The sequence below is a fragment of the Geotrypetes seraphini genome, chromosome 15, assembly GCF_902459505.1.
Source record: "Geotrypetes seraphini chromosome 15, aGeoSer1.1, whole genome shotgun sequence".
Classification (NCBI taxonomy): Eukaryota; Metazoa; Chordata; class Amphibia; order Gymnophiona; family Dermophiidae; genus Geotrypetes; species Geotrypetes seraphini.
This window is the reverse complement of record NC_047098.1, coordinates 43,567,966-43,582,631: the sequence shown is the minus strand read 5'-3', so window position 1 is coordinate 43,582,631 and position 14,666 is coordinate 43,567,966. Positions and strand designations below refer to the sequence as shown.

The 14,666-nt window shown below is 41.6% G+C and overlaps 1 protein-coding gene across 3 annotated transcripts in view; it reads right to left on the bottom strand.

Annotated features, from left to right (window-relative positions):
- The window catches only part of VMP1 (vacuole membrane protein 1), a 288,381-nt gene that overhangs the window by 140,043 nt on the left and 133,672 nt on the right, over window positions 1-14,666 (bottom strand). For all 3 annotated transcript variants that reach the window (XM_033922822.1, XM_033922823.1, XM_033922824.1), the window contains exon 7: window positions 2,246-2,377. In XM_033922822.1, coding sequence (XP_033778713.1) covers window positions 2,246-2,377 — 132 coding nt within the window. The remainder of the gene's footprint in view (window positions 1-2,245; window positions 2,378-14,666) is intronic.

Sequence of the window (14,666 nt, the reverse complement as noted above, 5' to 3'; positions counted from 1 at the left end):
GGGACCTGACACGTATTTCAAAAAAATACTCCTTCCTTAGGGGTCCTAAAGGTATTAAACCCACTTTCTAGGCAACCATACGAATTTCAACTGGATAAAAAACAATTTAGTAGACTAAAAAATGAGTCGAATTAGCTCCTTCACAGTGTGATATTGAAAGTGAAAGTGAAGCTCACTGTTCATAGCATTATTTTTTGATTAAAGACTTGGCATCTTGTACATCAGGGGTGCCCAATACGTCAATTGCGATCGACAGGTTGCTCGCTCAGGCGACCCCAGTCGATCGCAGAGCGGGTTCCCTTCTTCCCTTCTCTTTTTTCCCCTCCTGACTGGCCCGCTCCTGAATTCTGCTGCTGCCGTCGCTGCTCAACATTTTTAAAAAAACCAGCTTGGAGAACTTATGCTCCGGGGGCTAATGTGTGCTTGTACCGGCTTCCCTTCTCTTCCCTCCTCTTCCCTCTGAAACCGGAAGTTATGTCGGGGGGGGGGGGGGGGGGGAGAGAAGGGAAGCCGGCATGCACATGTTAGAGCCCCGTTCGCAGGCTAAAGCAGGAGACAGGTCAGTGAAGCTTGCGATTTGCTCTTCTTGCTGCCAGGTCCTGCCTACTTTCTGTTTCCTCAAAGGCAGGACCCGGCAGCATTTCTCCCAATAGGTTGATCTTGGGCCGATCAACCTTCCTCTCCCCAACGTCAATTCTGCCATCGGAGAGGAACTTCTGGCCAGCGGAACTTCCTCTCCGACGGCAGAATTGACGTCGGGGAGAGGAATGCTGGTGGGCCCAAAGCAGGGAGAGCTTAGTCGGCGGCGGGCGGCTTTGGGGGCCTGTTATCCGATGGCAGCGGCAGTGGCTTGGGGGAGGGCAGGGAGGGAGAAAGAGGGCAGGCAGGGAGACAGAAGGAAAGAGAAACAGAAAAAAAGAAAGGGGGCATGAAGAGAGAAAGAAAGAGAGGGCAGGGATAGATGAAGAAAACGTTGGGGGGGGGATGAGGTCAGGAGGAGAGGAAGCATACAGGCTAAAAGAAGGGAAGAAAGATTGGATGCACAGTCAGAAGAAGAAAGTGCATCCAGAGACTCATGAAATCACCAGACAAGGTAGGAAAAATGATTTTATTTTAAATTTAGTGATCAAAATGTATCTGAATTTATATCTGCTGTCTATATTTTACACTGTGGTCCCCTTTTACTAAACCGCAATAGAAGTTTTTAGCGCAGGGAGCCTATGAGCGTCGAGAGCAGCGCTGGGCATTCAGCGCAGCTCCCTGCACTAAAAACTGCTATCGTGGTTTAGTAAAAAGGGAGGGGGGTATTTGTCTGTTTTTGTATGGTTGTTAGTGAGGTGACAGTGCATAGAGTCATCTGCTTTGACCTCTTTGAAAAACCCTGGAATAGGAATGATGATTAACATTTTCTATGCGTACAGTGAGCTTTGTGTTTTTTTTTAATTTTATTGTTGGTAGATCATTTTGACTTGGTCATTTTAAAAGTAGCTCGCAAGCCCAAAAAGTGTGGGCACCCCTGTTGTACATCATCTCTGCAGTTTTCTTTTTTGTTCGTTGTCTGACATACCACTGGAGTTCCATTGGATTTTTTGCCTATGCTTGCACTTTGCCTCTGCTACAAAACTGTATTTGGTCTATCCCCAAGCTACCTCAACCCTCACTTCAAGCTAAATCACAACAATAAGAACTCTCATAGAATTCATCTGTTTGCCTTCCCCTCCCTAAAATTATGTCACCTCAAAAGGTTCCTTGACAAAACCTTCTCCTTCCAGGCAGCCAAACTAAACTCATGGCTAGACCAAATTGTACTTGGTGCTCCCACCTACCTTGACTTCAGAAAAAAACTCAAAACTCACTTATTCCACGGACAGAACCCCCTAACACACCCTCTCACTTCTTCAACTCCCATCAATACACGTGAACCTCCACCTTCCCCTCTTATTGTACCCACCAAACCAATTAACTTCAATGACCGGTATTTTCCTGTAAATAAAATTTTACCTTCCTTTTGTACATTCTTGTATATTCCTGTCAACTTCAATGACCTGTACATTCCTAAAATGTTAATTCCAATGTTTTCATCATTTGTAATCTTAATTAATTGCTGTGAACCGCCTAGAACTCTCTGGGTATGGCGGTATACAAAATAAAGTTATTATTATTATTATTATAAGCAGTGACATGTTTTTGTCTGTTTGGAAAATAGCATTGTTAAGGAAAATGCAGATAATAAAACCGTTCTTACTTGTGCAGCTTCTGCATGCTCTAGCATCTCTTCAAATTCTTCATACTCCTGATCATCAGGTTCAGCACCAGAAAGCCTAGCTGCTCTGGCCATGAAGTATGGTGGAAGCTCTCCAATAGCAGTGCCAGCCCCCTATAGAAAAGCAAGAACACAAACAGGAGAGAGATGTTTGGGTTTTTACCATTCATATTGATCCTCATCCATGAAAGCAGATAAGGAACATCAAGTCTGCATTATTTTTCTTCCTGTCTCAATACCACTAACTACAAGTTTTCCCCTTCATTTTCCCCAGCTAAGTCCACTGCCAATTTGAAAAATACTTTGCAATAAACAGAACACTTGTGCACTGCACATTTCCAAAACTTCAAGCATCAATTTTCTGTGCTGACTGATAAACAGTGTCAAACAGGTAAACTACACAACTACTGATTCCAGCAAAGATGCAACTGGTATGGAGCTCCTGACAAGCTCAATTATAAACACAGTGGGTAGCAATATCGACAGCTCTTGAGAATTGCTGGGAGTAGAGAAAAAAATGCCAAAAACAACCAAGGAAAGGCAGGCAGATCTATAAAGGAATTGTATTTCAAGAAAGTCAAATAGGTGGCAGCCCCGAAGGAAGCACAGCCAAAGATGTGGAGGTGGTCCACACCAGCTTAGAGCAGAGGTGACAGGTAAGATAAGGAGATGAATCTCAGGGTGTTACTACAGTATATCAGAGAATGAGATTGTTTCCTAGGTGTTGGAGCACTTTGAGGAGAAATTCGATGGGGTGGCAATGAGCTTGAGTGAGGCAGAAGAGCAGGTTGGAGCACTTGACACTCAGACAGAAGACAAACTATGCAGAATAAACTGTGTAAGCTGGTCAGCTGGCTTCAGGAAAAGGTGGAGTACCAAGAAAATAGTGATTGATGAGGTAATGTCAAGTTTTTCAGAATGAAACAACTAAAATATCAGGTACCAGTTTCAATAAAGCAGTACACTAATAAAACAAAAACAGCTGGCTTACAACCACTGAAATAATAATGATAGAAAAATATTAATGGTTAAGAAGGCAATCATTAATCACAATTATAAACATAGACTCAAAGAACTCAACTAGCACTTAACTAACAAAAGGTTGCTACAGCAATGATCTTATGGAGTCCAGCAATATTATCACTGGCCAAATTAGACTGGACAAAAATGAGCAAAAAACAAAAACCTCAAAAAAAGAGGAAATTCCATTGCTCAGAAAAAAAAAGTTATACCAAAAAAGATAATGGAACATAAGAACATAAGCAATGCCTCCACTGGGTCAGACCCGAGGTCCATCGTGCCCAGCAGTCCGCTCACGCGGCGGCCCAACAGGTCCAGGACCTGCACAGTAGCTCCCTATCTATACCCCTCTATCCCTTTTTCCAGCAGGAAATTGTCCAATCCTTTCTTGAAATCCAGTACCGTACTCTGTCCTATTACGTCCTCTGGAAGTGCATTCCAGGTGTCCACCACACGCTGGGTAAAGAAAAACTTCCTAGCATTTGTTTTGAATCTGTCCCCTTCCAATTTTTCCGAATGCCCTCTTGTTCTTATATGTTTTGAAAGTTTGAAGAATCTGTCCCTCTCTACTTTCTCTATGCCCTTCATGATCTTGTAGGTCTCTATCATATCTCCTCTGAGTCTCCCAAAACAGTAATATATACAAATCTTGTTCTGGTCTCAAGTAGATAAAAAATGCACACTGCTGAGAACCAGGAGAACTGAGTTTGATTACCACTGCAGCTCCTTGTGACCCCGGGCAAGTCATTTAACCCTCCATTGCCTCAAGAGCAAAACTTAAGACTGTGAATGCACTAAGGACAGAGAACGTACCTGTATATAATATGTAAAGTACTTTGGTTGTACTAAAGAAAGGCAGTCTATCAAATGCATTACCCTTGCCTCTTGTGTTCCACATTCTGCAATACAAACTCTCTAATCCTAGGGTTCAATCTAATCCTTTGTGTCAATGGCTCAATAGCTACTTCAAATGAAGATGGAGAGAGAGGACACACCTTGTGTGCCCCATTTTGAAACTCCAAAAAATAAAAAAATCCATTCACCATAAAATGCACCCAAGACAGCATATATTGCACTCTCATAAGAACATAAGAATTGCTATACTGGGACATACTGAAGGGCCATCAAACCTAGTATCCTGTGTCCAACAGTGGCCAACTCAGGTCCCATGCACCTAACTAGATCTCAAGTAGCAAAACAGATTCCTTGCTGCTCATCCTAGAACAGGCAGTGGATTTCTCCAAGCCATCTCAATAATGGCTATGGACTTCTCTTTTAGGAAATTATCCAAACCTTTTTCAAACCCCACTAAGCTAACTGATTTTACCACATTCCCCGGCAACGAATTTCAGAGTTTACTTATACGTTGTGTGAAGTAATATTTTCTCCGGTTTGTTTTAAATCTACTACTGTACTTAGTAGCTTCAGCGCATGTCCCCTAGTCCTAGTATTTTTGGAAAGAGTGAACAAGTGATTCACATCTACCCTTTCCATTCCACTCATTAATTTATAGACCTCTATCATATCACCCCAGTGTTGTTTCTTCTCCAAGCTGAATAGCCCTAGCTGCTTTAGCCTTTCCTCATAGGAAGTCATCCCATCCCTTTTAACATTTTTGTCACCCTTCTCTGTACGTTTTCTAATTCCACTATATCTTTTTTGAGATATGGCGACCAAAACTGCACACAGTATTCAAGGTGCGGCCTTACCATAAAGCAATACAGCACAGTTACTTACCGTAACAGGTGTTATCCAGGGACAGCAGGCAGATATTCTCAACATGTGGTGACGTCACCGACGAAGCCCCCTAGTGGATGTTTTCGCAAGCAGACTTGCTCGAAGACCTTCAGGCTTGCGAATGGGCCCGCACATGCGCGCGTGCCCCTCCCGCCCAGCCTAGGGCATGCGTCTCCTCAGTGTGTCCTCAGTTCAGATAGCAAGCAAAGAAGCCAACCACGGGGAGATGGGTGGGTTGCGAGAATATCTGCCTGTTGTCCTTGGATAACACCTGTTACGGTAAGTAACTGTGCTTTATCCCAGGACAAGCAGGCAGCATATTCTCAACATGTGGGTGACCTCCAAGCTAACTACAATGGGATAGAGGGAAAGTTGGCAATTCAGGAGAACAGATGTCGTAAAACAGACTGGCCAAAGTGGCCGTCACGCCTGGAAAAAGCAAGGTGAACGTATGAACCGAGGACCAAGTGGCAGCCTTACATATTTCCTCGATGGGAGTCGAGCGGAGGAAAGCAACGGACGCTGCCATCGCTCTGACCTTGTGGCCTGTGACTCGACCCAGCAGGGAGAGACCAGCCTGAGCGTAACAGAAAGAGATAAAAGTAGCCAACCAGTTAGAAATGGTCCGTTTAGAAACAGAGCGATCCAAACGATTGGGATCGAAGGAGATGAACAGCTGGGGAGCAGTAAGGTGAGGAGCGGTGTGCTTCAAGTAGAAGGCCAGCACATGCTAACAATCAAGAGAATGCAGAGCCGCTTCTCCAGGGTGAGAATGGGGCTTCGGAAAAAACACAGGAAGAACAATGGATTGGTTGGTGTGAAAATAATAAAGACGCGATCACAGCGACTTAAACGAAAATAATAAAGAAAGCCGTGATACAAGAGGGACAACGAAATTGCGCAGCAAGGGAGCAGTGCTTCTGGCTCCGCGGAAAACATTGAACTGAGGACACGCTGAGGAGACACATGCCCTAGGCTGGGCGGGAGGGGCACGTGCGCATGCGTAGGCCTATCGCAAGCCTGAAGGTCTTCGAGCAAGTCTGCTTGCAAAAAAGTCTGCTAGGGGGCTCCGTCGGTGACGTCACACACATGTTGAGAATATGCTGCCTGCTTGTCCTGGGATAAAAGGGCATTATAACATTTTCATCTTTGTTTTCCATTCTTTTCTGATAATTCCTAACATTCTATTTGCTCTCTTAGAAGCCGCCGTACATTGACCTGAAAGTTTCAACGTATCCTCAACAATGACACCTTGATCCTTTTCCTAGGCAGTGACTCCTAACACAGAATCCAGTATCACATAGCTATAGCTTGGGTTCCTCTTTCCCACATGCATCACTTTGATTTGCTCACATTAAACACTATCTACCATTTTGATGCCCAGTCTTCCAGTCTCACAAGGTCATCTTGCAATTTTTCACAATCCTCTTGCAATCTAACAACTTTGTGTCATCAGCAAATTTAATTATCTCACTAGTTATTCCCATCTCTAGATTATTGATAAATATGTTAAAAAGCAGTGGTTCCAGCGGTTCCTGGGGAACCCGACTATTTAATCTGCTTCAAAATTACTTCACTTCGGGGGAAAAGAGCCTCAGAACTCCCTATGCTGCTGATATTTGTTTTAAGCAAACATACTAGAAAAGTTATAAACCTCGCTGGCTCAAAAACTTCCTGTCCTGACTTAATTACTTATGATGAAAATCAATTTATCTTAATATCAACTATTTAAACAGCCATAATAGCTGTCTGAGTCATTCAAAAAGCTTTATGCAAAACAATTTATCTGGATCGGGATTTCCTTCTGTGTGTTTTCTATTTGTGCTGTCTCTGCCCAGTCCTATTCTTGCCTATGAGAGCTAGCAGGTATTTCGCTATTATAGCTGCATCAGGGCAATGGACTTAATCGGCGATATTGATCAGAGGAGTATTGACAGTATTATATTTTTCTCTCTTTGCCTGTATATTTTATTGGAAGATTGAACCCCACTATTTACCCTTCTCCATTGAGAATATTGACCATTTAAACCCACTCTCTGTTTTCTGTTTTTCAACCACTTATCAATCCATAAAAGTACATTACCTCCTATCCCATGACTTTCTAATTTCCTCAAATGCCTTTTCAAAATCCAAATACACAATATCATCAATATAATCCAAATACACAATATCACCTTTATCCACATGACTAAAACCATGTTGGCTTTCTCTCATTAATGCATGCTTACATATATGTTCTGTCATTTTGTTCTTTATAATAGTCTCTACCATTTTGCCTGGCACCGATCACTTCTGGAGCCCTTTTAAAAAATTGTTTTCACATTGGCCACTCTCCAGTCTTCCGGTACTATGCTGGTTTTTAAAGAAAAATTACAAATTACTAAAAATAGCTCTCCAAGATTATTTTTCAATTCTATCAGGGCTCTGGGATGTATACCATCCGGTCCAGGCAATTTGCTACTGTTCAATTTGACCCATTACATTATCCAGTGTTACAGAGATTTGTATGAGTTTCTATGATTAATCACAATTGAATAAAATTTCTGGCACCGATATCTCCCTCACATCTTCCTCAGTGAATACCGAGGGAAAGAATTTATTTAATCTCTCCACTATGTCCTTGTCTTCCCTGAGAACCCCTTTTATCCCTCACTCGTCTAGCAGTCCAAACGATTCTCTTCCCAGCTTCTTGCTTTTAAATATACCTAAAAAAGTTTTTATTGTGTTTTTTTCTGATTCCAGCGCAATCTTTTCAAGATCTCTCTTCACCTTCCTTATTAGCACCTTGCACTTGACTTGATATTCCTTGTATTGTTTACAATTATTTCCTTGTATTATTTACGATTATTTTCAGTCGGATTCTTCCACTTTCTGAAGGATTTTCTTTTTGCTCTAATAGCTTCCTTCACTTCACTTGTTAACCACGCTGGCTGCTATTTGGTCTTCCTTCCTCTTTTTTTAATATATGGAATATATCTAGTCTGGGCTTCCAGGATGTAATTTTTAAATAACATCCACGCCTGATATATATTTTTGACCTTTGCAGCTGCACCTTTATGTTTCTTTTTTTACCATTCTCCTCATGTTATCATAGTCTCCTTTTTTAAAGTTAATTGCAAGTGTATTGGATTTCCTGTGCAAATTTATTCCAGGTATTATATAAAATCTGATCATGTTATGATCACTATTATCAAGTGGCCCCAACACTATTGTCTCCCTCACCAATTCATGTGCTCCACTAAGCACTAGATCTAGAATTGCTTCACCTCTTGTCGGTTCCTGAACCAGCTGCTCCATAAAGCAGTCATTGATTTCATCAAGGAATTTTATCTCCCTATAATGCCCTGATGATACATTTACCCAGTCAATATCCGGGTAGTTGAAATCAACCATTATTACTGTGTTACCCAGTTTGTTAGCCTCCCTAATTTCTCACCAGTGTCCTTTATTCCTCTTGGAGGCAAAACACACTGGATCCAGTCAAAATCTTTATTTGAATCCAATGCTAGTAAGAGTATCTGCATTTCTAGTGAACCCATAACATGAGAAATATTGAACAAACTAGTCTTTAAGCCCGTTACATTAACGGGTGCTAGAATAGATGTGTGTGTCTTGTCTTTCTTTCTTTCTCTCTCTCTCCTTGGCTCTCTCTCTCCTTGGCTGCTGTCTGTGTCTTTCTTTTTTTGCTGTCTCTCTCCTTGGCTGCTGTATGTCTTTCTGTCTTTTTTTGATGTCTGTCTCCTTGTCCGCTGTCTGTCTGCCTTTTTTTGCTGTCTGTCTCTTTATCCTTGTCCACTGTCTGGGTTTTTTTTTCCCTTTCAATCTCTCTCCCTGGCCCCCTGTCCTTCTGTGTGTGTCTTTCACTCCTACCTACTTGTCTTTCAGTGTGTGTGTCTCTATTTCTGTCAGTCTGTCAATGTCCCGTCTGTTTTTGGGTTTTTTTCAGTCTCTCTCCCTGACCCCCTGTCCTTCTGCTACCTACCTTTTTAGAGTAATAGAGGTAAGAAAATATCACATCTAAGCGCTGTGATAATCAGAAATCGTTTTGCCTAAAAATACAGCCTTGTAGGTCTACCCACCTCACTAAAAGCTGTGGTCACAATCAATTTGCTGCTACTGACATCAGAGGCAGGATCACGGCAGAGGAAACAGCTCCGAAGACCTATGGCAGCTTGCAAAGATCGCTAGCACCGCAATTTTCTCTGCAGGCTGCTGATATTAGGTAAATGGTGCGCGGGTGGCTAGGGGGGAAGCCGTACACCAGCAGGAGGCCAGGGGGGAAGCCGTACACCAGCACTTCCCGACTGACTTTCCCCCCTCGCCCTCTAAAGCAGGTGAACTGATTGAATCGTGAATTGGGCAGCACTACTCTATACCCCTTCCCGGGCTCTTAGATTGTTGGACTCCTAATGTTTGGTCAACTAGAAAATTCACATTTTATTTTTTGACCCATAAACTGTAGAAAGACCCCTAAACTGTAGTATTGTCTCTCCCCTCCCATATATTTGATCAGAAGGATGATTTTCAAAATTTAAAATTGTTCTTAAAAAACCCACAATTTTTTAGGATGTTCTTCAGCATTGTAGTGGTAGCATTGGTGACTGGGCTTCGGCAGTATAGTGGTACCATTGGTGACCAAAGTCTGAATTTTGAGACCATACTGAGTGCCACACTTATCTGTTCTCACTGAGTGTATGGTTTTCTTTCTCTTAGATGAAATATTGCTAGTATTATATTTCATCTACTTTAGCTCATATTACTGTACTGCTCCATTCCCCCATCCATCCTCCGATACACTACTCCCAAGCAGTTCAAAACATTAACCAAAAATGGCGATTGCCAACAAATATCTACTGATACTAGGGATACTTTATCTAAAATACTATAGATGCTGGTGTAATGATGAAAAACACCCCAAACCAATCCCTATTCATTTTACCTGGCACAGACCGACTAAGACGAGCAAACCAACTGGCCCACAACAATGTCAATATGAATATACAAAGCTAGTCCCGTTACAAATACCAGTGGTAAACAGAGCTCGCAAGTCTTTCAAACACCATAGAAACAAGACCAATGAATGTAAACTGAAAAGAATAGAATGCTTTAGAACTCCCACCCCAACTAACTACAATAATCTCAAGGGATATTAATTGAACACCCGTTCAGTAAGAAACAAAGCTCAAATAATACACGATTGGCTGACATAAATGAACCCCGACTTTGTATTTCTGACTGAAACATGGATGGTTTCAGACACTGATACAATTATGAAAGAAATGCTACCCCAGGGCTACAAAATAATACCTCTATCTAGAAACTGGAAAAAAGGGGGTGGTATAGCAATAATACTAAAAGAATCCTTTGACTACAGAAAAACAGACTCAAAAAACACAAAAGACCTAGAAATACTGACTTGCAAGATCACAAACACCCAACTAGAAGAGTCATTAACCAGGACACTATTTTACATTCACCCCCAAAAAGTGGACTAACTCTAGAGAAGAGTTATTTGAATACCTCACTATTAACACCATAAAAGGAACATACAACCTACTACTGGGAGACTTAAATGTTCACCTTGAACAAGTAGATAAACCAGACGTGATAGAACTTAATACCTTTTTAAAAACTCTCGGTTTCTTAATACCAAAACCAGAGAAAACACATGAAAAAGGCCACCAGCTAGACATAGTTACCTTTTCGCAAAAAGAAATCCCTGACCCAAAGATCCATCATAACACAAGGAACTGGGAAAAATGCATCTGGTCAGATCACTACACATGTAATTTTGATATATATTGGCAAAAAAAGTCACCCCAACAAAAATATAAAAGAAAAAACCCCAAAACCAAACACAATCACCAAAAGAGGAACCATAAATCCTACAGAATTCTGGGCCCACTATGAACTACAACCCAAAACTGAGGAAATACAGGATTTCCCAACTAGATGGGCAGAGTTTAGCAAAGAAGTGTTAGACCAAATAGCACCATTCCAAACATATAAAAAGAAATTAAATAAATGGTTCACTCTGAATTACTAACTCTAAAACAGGAACTGAGAAAACTAGAAAGAACCTGGCAAAAAACAAACAAAGAGGAAGACAAAGCACACTGGAAACAAAATATGAAAACTATAAAAACCGGATTAGAGAAAAACGAACAAAACATTACGCACAAGAAATAGGGACACCCAAAACAAATAGCAAAAAACTTTTCAAACTGGTAAACAGTCTAACGGACACTATCCAAATTTTACTACAGGAAAATGAATGTATGCCCTCAGCAGAAACCCTGGCCACTTTTTTCAACAACAAAATCTTAGAAGTAAGAGCAACCATACCCTCACCCACACCCAACTTCACATTCCAAATCAGACCCCCTTTGAAAAAGAACCCAGATTAGACATGATCTGGAACCACTTCGAACCTCCTGATTGGCACCAATTTCTCACCCTGTTCAATAAATATACTAAATCAAATTGCCTCTTAGACGTATGTCCCTCCAATACCCTGAAAACAGCCACACCAGATTTCAAGAAGGACCTATTCAATTGGATTACAACCACTCTCACGGAAGGAACATTTCACGAGGAAATGGGACATATACTAATTACACCCATCCCAAAAGATCAAAAAATCTTTCTAGCTTTGAAAACCAACTACAGACCCATAGCGAGCATCCACGTATTTACCAAGATTCTTGAAGGATTGGTCAACGTGGAACTAGGAAACTATCTAGACAAATTCAGCATACTAAACGAACACCAATCAGGATTCAGGAAAGGCTTTAGCACCGAGACAGTCCTAGCCTCGATCCTAAATCACCTATAAGGCCTATTCAGCAAAGGAACAAGTGCTCTAATTCTACAACTAGACTTCAGCAGCGCTTTTGATCTAGTTGACCACGAAATAATGATACACTGCCTAGATGCAATAGGAATCATGGGAAAAGCAAGGAATTGGATACAGGGCTTCCTAACAAAGAGATCATATCGAATGGTTAGTGGTGGGACATATTCAAACTCCCGGAGAAACCCCTCGGGAGTGCCACAGGGTTCACCACTCTCACCCACACTGTTCAACATTTACATATCATCCCTAGGGCACTTACTGCAACAACTAAACTTGAACTACTACATATATGCAGATGACATTTCCATTTTAATCCCAGTGAATAGCATTACAAACGAAACCTCAAAATACATTTCTCATATTATGACCGAAATAGAACATTGGACAATCAACTTCAAACTGAAACTTAACATAGAAAAAACAAAAATCTTCCTTGCAAGCCCAACGGATAAAATTACCAACACAACACTACACATAAAAGACCACGATTACCCGATTACTAATACAATAAAAATACTGGGAGTCACATTGGACACACACCTGACAATGGTTGAACACACGAACATAGTGGTAAAAAAATGTTTCCTGATATTAAGGAAATTAAACCATCAAAAAATACTTTGACCCATTATCGTTCAGATTACTAGTGCAATCACTAGTGCTTTCTACTCTGGACTATTGCAACATTGTTTATATGGGTATACCTAAAAAAACAGTGAGGAAACTTAGAATTATTCAGAACACAGCGGGGTCCGCTTGGTATTTGGATTAAAAAAGAGCGACCATGTCACCCCCTACTACAAACTACTGCACTGGCTGTCAGTCGAGGCACGAATAATTTTCAAGTTCTCTTGCATATGTTTCAAACTAGTTTGGAGACTAACTCCTACGTACTTGCAATCGCACTTCATATTCTACAGCCCTATAAGACAAACCAGAAACTGCTATCTTTTTGCATACCCAAGCATTACTAATTGTAAATACAAAACCTTTCTGGATAGAACTTTCGCGTACCAAGCAAACAACAACATTGGCTAGACAACTACATTAATAAAGCTAGAATGACCTACAACGCTTTTAGAAAACTCATAAAAACTGCCTTATACGATAGATATATCACCTAAACAGAATCTTCACCGAACACTTTTTTCTTTTCTCGTCTTCCCAATATGCCCCCTCTGAAATCCTAATCAAACTGTATCTCGTAATTTCGGGACCTTTCACCTAATATGTCCCCTCTGAAAATTCTTAACAAACTATATATTGTAATTTACGCTGTATTTTTTGTAATTCGTGACCTCTCTCAAACAGGTCCTCTCGGAAATTTCTTAGCAAACTGTATATTTTATTTTTTCGCTTTCTTAAAGTTTCTGTACTCTGTATTTCCTCTGACTATCTGCATATTGTAACTCACTGAATGTCCAGCTCTCTTGACTGTAAACCGCCTAAAAGTCGCAAGATTGTGGCGGTATAGAAGAATAAAGCTATTATTATTATCAATTTCTCTGTCATTCTTTTCAAATATTTATTTTAATTTTATCTTTGTAAACTGCTTTAGCCTGCATATCTCATTAGGTGGTATATCAAATCGGCAACAACTGTAAAAGAATGAATGTAAATTGTACTATTCTATAATCTACATCAATGTTCTTCAACTGCCGGTCCGCAAAAATTTCCTGCGAGTCCGTGACAAATTAGTGTCCCCTGCAAGCGTGTGTCCATCTTCCTTTTGGCTTGGTTGCTCCTTATCTTCAGCGCCAGCTGCACTTGTTTGCCAGGACAGCGCACAGTCGCTCTAGCATGTGACTGACCCGGAACCAGAACCGGATCAGCAGCATGCAAGAGCCACTACGCGCTGTCCCGGGAAACAAGTGTAGCTGGCGCTGAAGATAAGACGCAACCAAACCAGAAGCAAGACGGACACACGCTTGGAGGGGACACTGATCTGGCTTCAGCAGAGGCTGGATGGCCGTGAACAAGTAAGGAAGCTGGATGGCCCTGAACAAATAAGGGAGAAAAGGGGGAGGGGGAAGAGCGTGTTGGGACATGGGACTGGCATGAATTTGAGACAAAGGCTGGAAGGCAGGGAGGGGGTATACGAACTCGGACACAGAAGGAAGGCAGGAGGCATGAACTTGGGACACAAGGGAGGGGATAGAAAGGGAGAAATTGTTGGGGATGAGTGTGTAAGTGAAAGGGAAAGATAGTGCACAAGGGGAAAGGAAAAAGGAAAATTGTTGGGCATAGAGAGGAGTGAGGAAGAGAAACATGGGGAAGAGGATGAGAGGGAGAAATGTTGGATATGGTGGTGGAGAGGGAACAGAGGGTCAGATTGAAGGGGATGCAAGGGGAGGAATGTTGGACATAGTGATGGAGAGAGAGGTGTGGCATGGTGCTGGAGAGGTGTGAAAGAAGGATAAATGTTGAGCATGGGGATGGTGGGCAATAGTGAAAAATGCTGCACATGATTTGGGGGATAAGAGAAGGAAAAATGTTAGATATAGCAGTAGAGGGAGTGGGAGAGATGCACCATGGATTTCTCTCTCTCTTTCCCCACTCCCTGTACACGGGATGGAGACGGGGACTGAGTTCACGGGGATGAGACAGGGACTGAGATGCGGGGATGGGGCTGAGTCGGGGTTTTTTATTTCAGTCTTAGTAGTTTCCGGTCCACAAAAGAATTATTTTATTTTCACTGGTCCATAGGTGTTAAAAGGTTGAAGAACACTGATCTACATAAGTGTGCACCCTGTCCATGCTCTGTTCAAACTCTACTCTTGTGAACCCCAC